This window comes from Theropithecus gelada, chromosome 19, assembly GCF_003255815.1.
Source record: "Theropithecus gelada isolate Dixy chromosome 19, Tgel_1.0, whole genome shotgun sequence".
Classification (NCBI taxonomy): Eukaryota; Metazoa; Chordata; class Mammalia; order Primates; family Cercopithecidae; genus Theropithecus; species Theropithecus gelada.
In genome coordinates, this window is record NC_037687.1 from 8,462,653 (window position 1) to 8,477,915 (window position 15,263).

Genomic DNA, 15,263 nt, shown 5'->3' on the forward strand with positions numbered 1-15,263 from the left:
AAAAAAAAAAAAAAAAAAAAAAAAAAAAAAAAAGGGCCAGGCATGGTGGCTGATACCTGTAATCCCAGCACTTTGGGAGGCTGAGGTGGGTGGATCATGAGGTCAGGAGTTTGAGACCAGCCTGGCCAATATGGTGAAACCCTGTCTCTACTAAAAATATAAAAATTAGCTGGGCATGGTGGCGGGTGCCTGTAGTCCCAGCTGCTTGGGAGGCTGAGGCAGGAGAATCACTTGAACCCTGGAGGCAGAGGTTGCAGTGAGCTGAGATCATGCCACTGCACTCCAGCCTGGGCGACAGAACGAGACTCTGCCTCAAAAAAAAAAAAAAAAAAAATCCCTGACTCACTTCCTCTGTCTCCTCTTGGAGCTTCCTGGGATTGCCTCCCAGAAAAACCATTTGTCCCTGAATCCCTGCCTCAGGCTCTGCTTCTGGGGGAGGGGCTAAATGCAGACAGCAGGGACTATTGCCTTATTGTTCACAGCTGTGTCTCCAAGCACCCTAAACAGTACCTGGCACACAACAGGTGCTTAATAAATAATTGCTGAATGAATGAACTAAGAGGCACGGTCCTTCCCAAAGCTTTAGAGGCAGAAGGAAGTGTCACTATGGAGCCTGGGCAGGTTGGCACAGAGAGGTGGGAACGTGGTGGGGAGGGCTGAGGTGTCCCCTAGTTGCTAAGGAATCCTCATGGTCCTTCCACCCCACCCCCACCCCAGGATCCTCCATCCCTGGCCGCTTGGCTGCCCACCTGCTCGGCCTTCAGGGTGAGTTCAATAAAGATTTGCTGCAGCTTCTCATTGACGAAGTTGATGCAAAACTGCTCGAAACCATTTTTCTGCAGAAGGAGGAAAAGGGTCCTTCCCTCAATGTCCTGGTGCTAGAAGTTCTTATGGCCACCTCAGGCTGCCCCAGGGAGGACAGGATGTGGGCTGGAGGCAGGGGGCCATACCTGGAAGATCTCGAAGCCGTAAATGTCCAGCACACCGATGCTGTACTCTTCCTGGGGTTTTTGCATAGCACGGTTGATGGCCTGTGGTGTGAGTGGAGACAGGAGGTCAGTAGGCATCGGTCAGATCTGAAGCCCCCGCCCACCACTCCTTAGACACACGCCTAGCCAACTTCATGGGTGATGTCCCCTCATGCCAGTTTCCCTCCAGCCCTCTTTAGCTCTGCCCTTCCTGGCTCTGTGTATAGTCTCCCCACTCCCCAGTCAGTCACTCAGAGGAGAAACCCAAGTGTCAGTGCATCAGGGTCCGTGGCTCCGGAGCTGACTCTGCCCCTGAATCTCTCTGCACCTCTATTTTCTTATCTTTAAAACGGGTTGATAATAGCAACTACTTTATGGGGCTTTTTCTTTTCTTTTTTTTTTTGAGGTGGAGTCTCACTCTGTTGCCCAGGCTGGAAAGCCAGTGGCGCAATCTCGCCTCACTGCAACCTCCGCCTCCAGGATTCAAGAGATTCTTCTGCCTCAGCCTCCCAAGTAGCTGGGATTACAGGCATGCGTCACCACACCTGGCTAATTCTCATATTTTTAGTAGAGATGGGGTTTTGCCATGTTGGCCAGGGCTGATCTCAAACTCCTGACCTCAGGTGATCTGCCCAACTTGACCTCCCAAAGTGCTGGGATTACAGGCATGAACCACTGTGCCTGGCCATACATTTTAAATTTTTTTTTTTTTTTTTTGAGACGGAGTCTCGCTCTGTCACCCGGGCTGGAGTGCAGTGGCCGGATCTCAGCTCACTGCAAGCTCCGCCTCCCGGGTTTACGCCATTCTCCTGCCTCAGCCTCCCGAGTAGCTGGGACTACAGGCGCCCGCCACTTCGCCCGGCTAGTTTTTTGTATTTTTTAGTAGAGACGGGGTTTCACCGTGTTAGCCAGGATGGTCTCGATCTCCTGACCTCGTGATCCGCCCGTCTCGGCCTCCCAAAGTGCTGGGATTACAGGCTTGAGCCACCGCGCCCGGCCAGCCATACATTTTATACTTTATTTATTTTTATTTTTTATTTTGAGATAATGTCTCAGTCTGTTGCCCAGACTGGAGTGCAGTGGCTTGATCATGGCTCACTACAGCCTCAACTTCCTGGGCTCAGGGATTCTTCCACCTCAGCCTCCTGAACAGCCGGCATTACAGGCACCAGCCACTGTGCCCGGCTAATTTTTGTATTTTTGTAGAGAAAGGGTTTCGCCCTGTTGCCCAGGCTGACTCCATACATTAAAAAAGTTTTTATTTTATTTTATTTTATTTTATTTTATTTTATTTTATTTTATTATTTATTTTGAGACACAGTCTCGCTCCGTTGCCCAGGCTGGAGTGCAATGGCATGATCTCAGCTCACTGCAACTTCCACCTCCCGGGTTCAAGTGATTCTCCTGCCTCAGCCTCCCAAGTAGCTGGGATTAAAGGCATGTAAGGCATGTGCCACAACTCCTGGGTAATTTTTAGTAGAGATGGGGTTTCACCATGTTGGCCAGGCTGGTCTTGAACTCTAGACCTCAAGTGATCCACCTGCCTCAGCCTCCCAAAGTGCTGGGATTACAGGCATGAGCCACTACATCTGGCCAAGGTGTTTTTTTTTTAGAGACAGAGTCTTGCTCTGTCACCTAGCCTGGAGTGCAACAGTGCAATCATAGCTCACTGCACCCCTGACCTTCTGGGTTCAAACGATCCCCCAACTTCAGCCTCCTGAGTAGGTGGAACCACAAGTGCACACCACCACACCCAACTAACTGGAAATTTCGGTAGAGATGGGGTCTTGCTATGTTGCCCAGGCTAGTCTTTTTTTCTCTCTCTCTCTTTTTTTTTTAGACAGAGTTTTGCTCTTGCTGCCTAGGCTGGAGTGCAATGGCACGGTCTCAGCTCACGGCAACCTCTACCTCCCGGGTTCAAGCAATTCTCCTGCCTCAGCCTCCGGAGTAGCTGGGATTACAGGCATGTGCCACCACGCCCGGCTAATTTTGTATTTTTAGTAGAGACGGGGTTTCTCCATGTTGGTCAGGCTGGTCTCGAACTCCCGACCTCAGGAGATCCGCCCACCTCAGCCTCCCAAAGTGCTGGGATTACAGGCGTGAGGCACCGCACCCAGCCACCCAGGCTAGTCTCGAACTTCCGGCCTCAAACGATGCTCCCACCTCAGCCACCCAAAGCATTGGGATCGCAGGCGTGAGCCACGGCACTCGGCCTCCATAAATGTTTGTGACCCCAGAGCGCCCACTCTGCCCTCCAGCCCCAGCCCCACTCGCCTCCACGAGGAAGTCGAAGAGGCGGGCATAGAGCCCCTTGGCCAGGGCGTCGCGGGTGTAGGCTGCCTGCTCCACGTTGAGGGTCACATCGATGGACTCGCTGCGCCCGCCCCAGCGGCTGTCCATCTTGCGGCTGGTCAGCTTCTCCTGCAGTCGCCCACTGTCAATGCCCAGCAGGTAGGCGGGAAAGGCCAGGACTACCGGGGCAAAGGTCAGGGCAAAAACGGGACAGTTGGTTGGGCTCTTGTGCCTCCTGCATGGGCCTCCTATTATCCCCATCTTGCCAGTGACACCGACGTTGTCCTCGTGGGCTCTAAGCTTCCTGGGGGCGGAGCTGGGAGGACGCAGTTCACACACCCACAGGCTTCATCCTGCCCTCCCTGACACCCACACTCACGGTCCACACTCTCCACTCGGGCGTAATTCCCGTCTTCACAGAAACTGATGTTCCCTAGGTGCAAGATTCCCGCCACCAGCTGCAGGACCAGCTGCTGGATGCTGGGCGGGATCCCAATGACCTGCATGGCGCTCTGTGGGTGCAACAGGAGCAGGAACTGTGCCGCGAATCCCGGCCTCCAACCTGCCTCCAGGGGCAGGCTTGAGGGGCCACAGCACGGATTCAGGGAGTGAGCACCCTTGGGTCCCCGTCCTGCCCCTTTCAATCACTTGCTGCGTGACCTTGGGCAAGTGCCTGCACCTCTCTGGTCTTTGTTTTTTATTATATTTTTTATTTTTGAGACAGAGTCTCCCTCTGTTGCCCAGGCTGGAGTGCAGTGGCGTGATCTTGGCTCACTACAACCTCCTCATCCCGGATTCAAGCAATTTTCCTGCCTCAGCCTCCCGAATACCTGGGATTACAGGTGTGAGCACCATGTCTGGCCTAGGCTTTGGTTTCCTATTTTATTTTTTAAAGAGTCTCACTCTTTCACCCAGGTGGGAGTGCAGTGGCGCTATCTTGGCTCGCTGCAACCTCCACCTCCTGGGTTTAAGCGATTCTCCTGCCTCAGCCGCCTGAGTAGCTGGGACTACAGGCACATGCCATCACGCCTGGCTAATTTTTGTATTGTTAGTAGAGACGGGGTTTCACTATGTTGGCCAGGCTGGTCTCGAGCTCCTGACCTCAGGTAATCCACCTGCCTCGGCCTCCTAAAGTGCTGGGATTACAGGCATGAGCCACCGCGCCTGGTCTTTTTTTGGTTTTTGAGATGGAGTCTCACTCTGTTGCTCAGGCTGGAGTGCAGTGTTGTGATGTCGGCTCACTGCAACTTCTGCCTCCTGGTTTCAAGCAATTCTCCTGCCTCTGCCTCCCCAGTAGCTGGGATTACAGTCACGCACCATCATGCCCGGCTAATTTTTGTATTTTAAGTAGAGACGGGGTTTAACCACATTGGCCAGGCCGGTCTCAAACTCCTGAATTTAAGTCATCTGCCTGCCTCGGCCTCCCAAAGTGCTGGGATTACAGGCGTGAGCCACTGTGCCTGGGCTGGGCTTCGTTTTCCTAATTTGTAACTCAGGGGAGTTTCTGGGGCTGAGGTCTGCCTGGCTGGGGACTGGGGTGGAGGCCGGTGCTCACCAGAGTCTCACCAAAGTCGCTTCTGTCGTCGGTGCCGTCCACCTGGTAGGTGTCCGATTGGTTGAGGTAGTAATAGTAGTCTGGTGTCATGAGGCCCAGGTTCTGCCTTTGCTCCTGGGAGGCCCCTTCCAGCAGCTGGAGGGTGTGCAATGTTCATGCATCTGGTGCTTGCCTGGCTCAGCCCCTGTGATCCCCCCATCTGCCCTGCCATGCCCTCCCAAGCATGTACTTTCCCATTGTCCACCCTGCTGGGCTCCAGGTGGGGCTCACTCTCCCCCAGCCTCTTCCCTGCACCTGGTAGTAGATGTGGAAGTTCCTCTCATTTTCATTCTGCATGACCACGCGGGACTTCTCCAGCAAGAAGTTGGAGATCTTGCCCCCATCCGGCTCCCCACCTCGGCTGAACTGGATCTCAAAGTACTTGCCCTGAATTCGAGAGAACCATGTCAGCACCCCAGCATTCTGGGGTACAGGTCGGGGAAGGATTAGGGATGGGTCTTATGAGCCTTGCCTCTCTTCCCTTCTTCCTTTTTTTTTTTTTTGGGACAGAGTCTCACTCTGTTGCCCAGGCTGGGGTGCAGTGGCGCTATCTCGGCTCACTGCAACATCCACTTCCTGGGTTCAAGTGATTCTCCTGCCGCAGCCTCCTGAGTAGCTGGGACTACAGGTGCCCGCCACCACGCCCAGCTAATTTTTGTAGTTTTGGTAGAGACGGGGTTTCATCACGTTGGCCAGGCTGGTCTTGAACTCCAGACCTCAAGTGATCCACCTGTCCCAGCCTCCCAAAGTGCGGGGATTTCAGGCGTGAGCCCCCCCCCGTACCCAGTCCAAGGGTATGGAATTTAGTAAACCATGTGCATGTGCAGGTGTAATACTAAAGTCTATGAGATGGATATTAACATCATCCCCATTTTATGGATGAGCAAACAAAGGAAACTCAGGAAGTTACATCGATTTTTTTCCCCCAGGCTACACAGCTCACAATGACAGAATCAGACCCTGAATTCAGATCTGTTTACCTATCCTGTCTTCCACTGGGCCCAGCACAGCACCCACACAAAGAATGAGTCCCAGAACTATTGTCGAAAGAAGGAATAAATGAGGGACTAAATTGGACCTGAAATGTGAATGTGAACAATGTAGCATGGCTGCAGCCAGGGAGCATTTAAGAATGTTACACAGGGGTGTCATGGCCTCCACAGTTCTGCCAATGGGGGACTCCCTTTTGAAATGGACCATGAGCAGGAAGTGAGTCTCCCATTCAGGAGCAGGTATTTCCTGCTGGGTTTCCAATGGGCTCTTGTCCTGGCAATGCAGATGTGTGTATGTGTGGTTGTGTGTGTAGAAAGGTCAGCACGGATGGAGCAGCTTCTCCAAGCAGAGCTGCAGAGACTCACAAAGCGGCTGGAATTATTGTTGCGCACAGTCTTGGCGTTGCCGAAAGCCTCGAGCAGCGGGTTGGACTGCAGGATGATATCTTTGACATGCTGGGGGCAGAGGCAGGTTGGGTGGGAAGAAGTCAGAATGGGGCAGGAGTGCAGATGAGTGGGGCTGCACTACCATGCAGGTGAGGGCGACCCAGCTCATCCTTCTGTTTTTCTCGTCTCACCTGGACCTTGTTGCCTCCGCCAGACACCTTGGAGATGTAGCCCATGATGTATTTAGCTGCCACTGTCTTCCCAGCTCCACTCTCTCCACTGGGGATGAATGGAGGAATAAATGATCAGTGGATGGGGTTGGGGGGGAAGAGCCCTTTTTAGTGCCTGACTATTTATTCATTAAGCACCTACTGTGTGCCTGCCAGTATTCCGGGTACTGGGGATGCCATAATGAACAAGACAGATAAAATCTCTGCTTTCAGCCGGGCATGGTGGCTCATATAATCCTATAATCCCAGCACTTTGGGGGCCTGAGGAGGGAGAATCACTTGAGGTCAAAAGTTTGAGACCAGCCTGGCCAACATGGTGAAACCCACACTCTGTTAAAATACAAAAATTAGCCGGACATGGTGGTAGGCGCCTGTAATCCCAGCCAGCCACTCAGGAGGCTGAGGCAGGAGAATTGCTTGAACCTGGGAGGCGGACGTTGCAGTGAGCTGAGGTTGCACCACTGCACTCCGGCCTAGGTGACAGACTGAGACTCTGACACACACACACACACACACACTCTCTCTCTCTCTCTCTCTCTCTCTCTGCTCTCATAGAGCTGGTATAGATGGATTGACTGAGATGGGGTCTCATTCTGTTGCCCAGGCTGGAGTGCAGTGGTGTGATCATAGCCCCCTGTTCCTGCCTGGAACTCCTGGGCTCAAGCAATCCTCCCTCCTCAGCCTCCTGAGTAGCTGTGGACTACAGGCATGCACCACAGTGCGTGGCTAATTATTTTATTTTTATAGAGACAGGGTATTGCCATGTTGCCCAGGCTGGTCTTGAACTCCTGGCCTCAAGAGATCCTCTTACCTTGGCCTCCCAAAGTGCCGGGATTATAAGCATAAGCCACTACACCTGGCCTGAGGTGACATTTAGAGGGGACAGACAGACAATAGCAGAATGAATCAATAAAATACATTGTGAGTCAGATGGTGACAAGGAAAATAAAACAGGGTGAGGGCAGAGAGGGACAGCAGGGCTGTGTTCAGATTGCGAGTTTCAGGCAAACCTCCCTGGGGGCAGTGATGATGTTTCAGTGGGGGCCTGGGCAGCAGGGTCTGTGGCGCCCCAACCCCGTCCATACCTAATGATGACACATTGGTTCTCACAGTCAATAAGCATGTTCCGGTACATGTTGTCCGTGAGGGCGTAGATGTGCGGGGGATTCTCATACTGGGCCTGGTGGGGGAGGTCAGGTCTCAGCCCAGGGCTGGGGGCTAGAGGTCTCGGGGCTGTGCCTCCCACCCAGCGCCAGCCTCTGCCTCCCACCCAGCCCCAGCCTCACCGCGCCCTGGTAGAGGTCGATCTCACGGTCGGTGAAGTAGGGCATCTGCTTGAAGGGGTTTACGGAGATGAGCACAGAGCCGATGTAGGTCTGAGGGATGGTTAAGGGTCGTGCAGTGTACTGGTAGGTTTTGTCCTCCCTGTCCCCTCATCCTGTCCCCACCCAGGGCTTCCCAGAACTGCATTGCTTGGAGGTGGAAGAGATGGAGATATTGGATGCACCTCGAGTCTCTTGGAAAAAACAGGGCTGGCCGGGTGCGGTGGCTCATGCCTGTAATCCCAGCACTTAGGGAGGCCGAGGCAGGCAGATCACTTGAGGTCAGGAGTTCAAGACGAACTTGGCCAACATGGCGAAACCTTGTCTCCACTAAAAATACAAAAAATTAGCCGAGCATGGTGATGCGTGCCTGTGATCCTGGCTACTTGGGAGGCTGAGAGAGGAGAATCACTTGAACCTGGGAGGCAGAGGTTGCAGTGAGCTGAGATTGTGCCATTGCATGCTAGCCTGGGCAACAAGAGCCACTCAGTCTCAAAAACAAAACACAAAAACAAAAAAATTAGCCAGGCATGGTGGCTCATGCCTGTAATCCCAGCTACTTGGGAGGCTGAGGCAGGAGAATCGTTTGAATCAGGGAGGCAGAGGTTGCAGTGAGCCGAGATTGTGCCACTGCACTCCAGCCTGGGCGACAGAGCAAGACTCCATCTCAAAAAAAAAAAAAAAAAAAGAAAGAAAAGAAAAAAAACCAGGGTTGGATGTGGAATGGGGGAAATGGAACACGCTGGGGCTGAGCTTCTCCAGGACAGAGGGAGCAGTGGCAGCCACAGCTGCCCCCAACCAGAGCCCTGCTGTCACTCTGTCTGTCCTCTGTCTCACCGCCTGGTGCTCTCCCGGCCCATCCCTCCCTCTGCTCCATCACCCTCCTCTCCGTCCATGGCCCAGCCATTCATTCCTTCCCTGCCTGCCCGCCTCCATCCTTGGCCCAGGGTACGAAGATGTAGTCGTCCATGAAGCGCTTCCGCAGGTTGGCGGCAATGGCGTCTTCGGTGATCTGGGGAAGGAGCACCATGTCGTCCACGCCGCTCTGCTTCACGTTGTGGCTCTGCCAGTGGAAGCGCTCCTTGCTGCCCTAGGGGGTGAGAAGGGGTTCGAGGTGAGCCCTTGCACGGGGATGCGGACCTGGCTCACCGACGCCATCAACTTCTGGGTTCTGTCCCACCTCCCCAGCTCCACCTCCCCAGCTCCACATCCCCAGCTCCACCTCCATTCCTCCTTCCCCATCTCCAGGAGAGGCTGGCAGGAACCAAGCCAGGCCCCCTGCCCCAGACAGAAGTTGCACCGCCTCAGATCCAGCCCTCAGCCCTCTTTATTTTTTTTATTTTTATTTTTAATTAATTTATTTATTTTGAGACAGAGTCTTACTCTGTCGTTCAGGCTGGAGTGCAGTGGCGCAATCTCGGCTCACTGCAATCTCCACCTCTCGGGTTCAAGCGATTCTCCTGCCTCAGCCTCCCGAGTAGCTGGGATTACAGGTGCCCACCTAATTTTAGTTTTTTTATATTTTTGATAGAGACGGGGTTTCACTATGTTGGCCAGGCTGGTCTAGAACTCCTGACCTCAAGTGATCCACCCACCTGAGGCTCCCAAAGTGCTGGGATTACAGGCGTGAGCCACCGCACCCGGCCTCTTTCTTTCTCTCTCTCTCTCTCTTTTTTTTTTAATTAATTTTTTTTTCGCCAGGTGCAATGGCTCATGCCTATAATCCCAGCACTTTGGGAGGTTGAGGCAGGAGGATCACTTGAGGCCAGGAGTTCGAGACCCTGTCCTCTATTAAAAGAAACATAGCAAGGCCCTGTCTCTATTAAAAGAAAAGGCCGGACGTGGTGGCTCACGTCTGTAATCTCAGCACTTTGGGAGGCCGAGCCGAGTGAATCCGAGGTCAGGAGTTTGAGACCACCCTGGCTAACATGGTGAAACCCCGTCTCTACTAAAAATACAAAATTAGCCAGGTGTGGTGGTGCATGCCTGTAATACCAGCTACCCGGGAGGCTGAGGCAGGAGAATCGCTTGAACCTGGGAGACGGAGGTTGTAGTGAGCCGAGATCACGCCATTTCACTCTAGCCTGGGCAACAAGAGCTAAACTCTGTCTCAAAAAAAAAAAAAAAAGGGCAATCTGAAAAGGCTATATACTGTCTGATTCCAACTATAGGATATTCTGGAAAAGGCAAAACTATGAGGACAGTAAAAGATCAGTGGGGCCAGACGCAATGGCTCAACCTGTAATCCCAGTACTTTGGGAGGCCGAGATGGGAGGACTGCTTGAGGCCAGGAGTTCAAGACCAGCCTGGGCAACATAGCGAGACCCCCATCTCTACAAAAAATAGAAAAATTAGACAAGAATGGTGACATGTGTCTGTGGTCTTGGCTACTCTGGAGGCTGAGGTGGGAGGATCACTTGAGCCCAGGATGCGGAGGTTGCAGTGAGCTGATATTTTGCCACTACACTCCAGCCTGGATAACTCTGTCTCAGAAAAGAAACAAACAAAACAAAAAAACAAAAAAACAAACAAAAAAAGTTTTGAGACAGGGTCTCACTCTGTCACCCAGGCTGGAGTGCAGTGGTTTGATCATAGCTCTGTGCAGCCTCTACATCCTGGGCTCAAGCAATTCTCCCATCGCACCACAGGCTCCCGGGTAGCTGGGACTACAGATGTGCACCACCATGCCTGGATAATTTTTGTATTTTTTGTAGAGATGGGGTCTTGCTATGTTGCCCCGGCTGGTCTTGAACTCCGAGACTCAATGGATTATCTGTCTCAGTCTCCCAAAGTGGTGGGATTATAGGCGTGAGCTACCACACCCAGCCCCTCAGCCCTCTCCTTTGCTCTCTTTGCCCATTCGTCACCCCACCTAGTGCCCCTCACTTCCCATGAAGGATGCCAGGCTAGACGGGCAGGGCACAGGAGCAGGGCAGACTGCAGGAGCAGAGCAGGGAGACCCGGGCAACTTGGTGGGAAGTGGGCACATCATGGTTCTCACTTCCTGCCAGCCTCCCAGCCTCTCCCTTTCACATCCCCCATCCCCTCCCCAGGCCCAGGCCAGTCCCTGACTTCTCTGTGGCATTTGACCCACTGCTGCTATGTGGTCTCCTTCCTTCTCCCCCTCCCACCTCTCCTCTTCTCTTGTGGTCACACATCCCAGCTGGTCCCTTTGAGCTCCTCCAGGCCACCATGTCCTGTGACCTCTGCCCTCTGTGCCTGTGTGTGACTTTGTTCCTCAGCTCCACCCTCTACTCCCAGCCCTGCCTCCCTGCTGCCCCTGCCATGGCCTTCTCCTCTGTGTCCCTTCACCTTGACCCTCAGTAGTGCCAGCACCTTCCCAGATTCCCACTTTCTCATTTCACTTCCTCTCTGTTTTTCTTTTTCTTTTCTTTTTCTTTTTTCTTTCTTTTTTTTTTTTTTTGAGTCAGTCTTGTTCTGTCACCCAGGCTGGAGTGCAGTGGCGGGATCATAGCTCACTGTAGCCTTGACCTCCTGGGCTCAAGAGATCCTCCCACCTCAGCCTCCTGAGTAGCTGGGACCACAGGTGTGTGTCACCATGCCCAACTAATATTTAAATTTTTTTGTATTGATGGAGTCTTGCTATGCTGCTCAGGCTGGTCTTTAACTTCTGGCCTCAAGTGATCCTCCCACCTCAATCTCCCAAAGTGCTGGAATTTCAGGCATGAGTCACCTTGCCTGACCCAGACGACACTTTCTTTTTTGTTGTTGTTGTTGAGACAGAGTCTCGCTTTGTCGCCCAGACTGGAGTGCAGTGGCCGGATCTCAGGTCACTGCAAGCTCCGCCTCCCGGGTTCACGCCATTCTCCTGCCTCAGCCTCCTGAGTAGCTGGGACTACAGGCGCCCGCCACCTCGCCTGGCTAGGTTTTTGTATTTTTTAGCAGAGACAGGGTTTCACCGTGTTAGCCAGGATGGTCTCCATCTCCTGACCTTGTGATCCGCCCGTCTCGGCCTCCCAAAGTGCTGGGATTACAGGCTTGAGCCACTGCGCCCGGCCTACGACACTTTCTTTAGGCCCCATGGAGGAGACTGAGGCACATGCTCTCCAAAAAACTCCTCTTCCAGGAAGCCTGCCCTGGTTGCTCTCCTTTTAGCCCCACTGAATTTATCTGGTGCCTTAAACATCGTGGCTTTCTCAGGCTCACTCTGTCTCTATTCAGTACATCTCTGCAAAGGAGTAGTCTGACAGATAGGAGTGATGGCAACTTGGAACTATCCCATTTGGTGAACTCATGGTCAGATAAGATATCTCTTCTCCCGAAAGCCCCCCATCCCCAGGCCAGGAACTGCTGGAGGCAGAGACTGGGGCTGAGTCTTTTCTCTGTCAAATGAACAAGGGACAAAGGTAAAGAAAGAAACCCAGACTGAGAGCAAACCCCACCCCCCCCAGGGCAAACGAAGCTGGGAATGAAGTATTTTTGTTTTTTTGAGATGGGGTCTTACTATGTTGCTGGATGGAATGCCGTGGTGAGACAATGGCTCGCTGCTACCTCTGCCTCCAGGGCTCAAGCGATCCTCCCACCTCAGTCTCCTGAGTAGCTGGGACTACAGGCACACACCACCAAGCCCAGCTAATTTTTTGTAGTTTTGGTAGAGATGGGGTTTCACCATGTGGCTCAGGCTGGTCTTGAACTCCTGAGCTCAAGCGACCTTCCTAACTGCTGGATTACAGGCATAAGCCACAGCTCCCAGTCCGGGATTGAAGTCTTTTTTTTTTTTTTTGAGATAGAGTCTTGCTCTGTCGCCCAGGCTGGAGTGCAGTGGCGCAATCTTGGCTCACTGCAAGCTCCGCCTCCCGGGTTCATGCCATTCTCCTGCCTCAGCCTCCTGAGTAGCTGGGACTACAGGCGCCCTGCCTGCCACTGGGCCCGGCTAATTTTTTGTATTTTCAGTAGAGATGGGGTTTCACCGTGTTAGCCAGGATGGTCTCGATCTCCTGACCTCGTGATCCGCCCGCCTCGGCCTCCCAAAGTGCTGGGATTACAGGCGTGAGCCACCGCGCCTGGCCAGGATTGAAGTCTTTAAAGTGGACTGTGTTTGCCAGTGGATTCCAGGGATACAGGCAGGGCTCAAGCAGAAGCGTCCACATGGGCCACTGTAAGGCAGAAGTGGAGCCAGTCTCTCCTGGGGGTACTGGGGAGCCACGGAATGTTCTTGAGCGGGGTCGGGGGGAGGTGGAGGTGCATGGTCAGATTCTGGACACGCTGACAGCTAGAGGTGGGGGTTGTTGAGGGATGTCCATGGGCATTAAATAAGCCCAGCCTTTGGCATGGGGGTAGATCTGGGTTCTGATCCTGACCGGGCAAACAGCTGCTGCTGTGAGTCTCCATCTCATCTGTAAACAGGAGAGGCAGCTCCACTTCCCAGGGTTGATGAGAGGATGAACTGCTTTGGGGGAACAAGGTGGGATGGGAGGCTGGTGCCCCTCTCCAAGCCTGAGTGGTTATGAGGATAGACCCAGGCTGAAGGGCGTTTGAAAGAATTAACACGGCCGGGCGTGGTGGTTCACACCTGTAATCCCAGCGCTTTGGGAGGCCGAGGCGGGCAGATCATCTAAGGTCGGGAGTTTGAGACCAGCCTGACCAACACGGTGAAACCCTGTCTCTACTAAAAATACAAAAATTAGCCTGGCGTGGTGGTGCACACCTGTAATCCCAGTGACTCAGGAGGCTGAAGCAGAACAAATCGCTAGGGAGGCAGAGGTTGCGGTGAGCCCAGATCATGCCTGAAACTCCATCTGAAAGAAAGAAAGAGAGAGAAAGAAAGAGAGAGAGAGAGAGAAAGAAAGAAAGAAAGAGGAAGGAAGGGAGGGAGGGAGGGAGGGAGGAAGGAAGGGAGAGGGGAGGGGAGGGGAGGAGAGGAGAGGAAAGGAAAGGAAGAAGGAAGGAAAGAAAGAAAGAAAGAATGAACACTCACAGAGCACCTATGCTGGTTTGGGGGAGGCAGATCATCGATATTACCAGCCATCATCACATCATCTCAGTGTGGGGCAGGCTCGGAGGGAAATGGAGGCTGCAGAAGTATAGCAGCTTCCCTAAGGACACTGGACTAAAGATGCAGGTATTGTTTCCAAGGGTGTGGGATTTGAACCTGGGTCTATTCAACAGCAAAGGACAGGTTCTTGGCCGGGCGCGGTGGCTCACGCCTGGAATCCCAGCACTTTGGAAGGCTGAGGCAGGTGGATCACCTGAGGTCAGGAGTTCGAGGCCAGCCTGGCCAACATAATAAAAATACAAAAAATTAGCCAAGTGTGGTGGTGCGCGCCTGTAATCCCAGCTACTCAGGAGGCTGAGGCAGGAGGACTCGCTTGATCCCTCGAGGCAGAGGTTGCAGTGAGCTGAGATTGCACCACTGCACTCCAACCTGGGCAAACAGAGCAAGACTTGGTCTCAAAAAAAAAAAAAAAAAAAAAAAAACCACGCCCAGGAGGCTGGGCTGGTGCTGAGAAGGAATTTTTTGGTTTGGTTTGGTTTGGTTTTTGAGAGAGGGTCTCACTCTGTCTCCCAAGCTGGAGTGCAGTGGCAAAGTCATGGCTCACTGCAGCCTTGACCTGGGCTCAAGTGATCCTCCTGTCTCAGCCTCCGGCGTAGCTGAGACTACAGGCACATGCCACCGTGCCTGGCTAATTTTTTTTTTTTTTTTTTGAGACGAAGTCTTGCTCTGTCGCCCAGGCTGGAGCACAGTGGTGCGGTCTTAGCTCACTGCAAGCTCCCAGGTTCACGCCATTCTCCTGCCTCAGCCTCCTGAGGAGCTGGGACTACAGGCGCCCGCCACCACAGCAGCCAATTTTTTGTATTTTTAGTAGAGACAGGGTTTCACCGTATTAGCCAGGATGGTCTTGATCTCCTTACCTCGTGATCCGCCCACCTCGGCCTCCCAAAGTGCTGGGATTACAGGCGTGAGCCACCGCGCCCAGCCACGCCTGGCTAAGTTTTAAATATTTCATAGAGACAGGGTCTTGCTCTGTTGCTCAGGCTGATGTCTAACTCCTGGGCTCAAGTGATCCTCCCACCTTGGCCTTCCAATATGCTGGGATTACAGGTGTGAGCCACTGTGCCTGGCCTGAAAAGGGTTTTGATAAATAGCTGGAAGAAAGCGTGCACCAGGCGGGGTTAACTGTCTGGGAGAAAGGTAAGGAGGTGTGGCTGCAGCAGAGACAGAGAATGGAATGCAGGGGTAGTCAGGGCTTCAACCCCTCACACTGCTCCTGGCCAGAGTAGTCGGCATGAATTCTCTCCCTCCCTCCCTCCCTTCCTTTCTCACCCTCCCTCCCTCCCTTCCTTTCTCACTCTGTCCCTCCCTTCCTTCCTTTCTTCCTTTCTCCCTCCATCTCTCTCTTCCTTTCTCCATCTCTCCCTCCATCTTTCTTTCTTTCTCTTTCTTTCTCTCTCTTTCTTTCTCTTTCTCTCTTTCCCTCCCTCCTTCCTCCCTTCCGTCCTTCTCCCTCCCTCCCTCT

At 53.2% G+C, this 15,263-nt stretch overlaps 1 protein-coding gene across 1 annotated transcript in view; it reads right to left on the bottom strand.

Annotated features, from left to right (window-relative positions):
• The window catches only part of MYO1F (myosin IF), a 54,898-nt gene that overhangs the window by 25,442 nt on the left and 14,193 nt on the right, over positions 1 to 15,263 (bottom strand). The window contains 11 exon segments of the mRNA XM_025367094.1: positions 750 to 836; positions 951 to 1,031; positions 3,243 to 3,439; positions 3,640 to 3,772; positions 4,816 to 4,950; positions 5,110 to 5,241; positions 6,213 to 6,302; positions 6,425 to 6,512; positions 7,549 to 7,643; positions 7,750 to 7,839; positions 8,738 to 8,875. Of these exon segments, the coding sequence (XP_025222879.1) occupies positions 750 to 836; positions 951 to 1,031; positions 3,243 to 3,439; positions 3,640 to 3,772; positions 4,816 to 4,950; positions 5,110 to 5,241; positions 6,213 to 6,302; positions 6,425 to 6,512; positions 7,549 to 7,643; positions 7,750 to 7,839; positions 8,738 to 8,875 (1,266 nt within the window).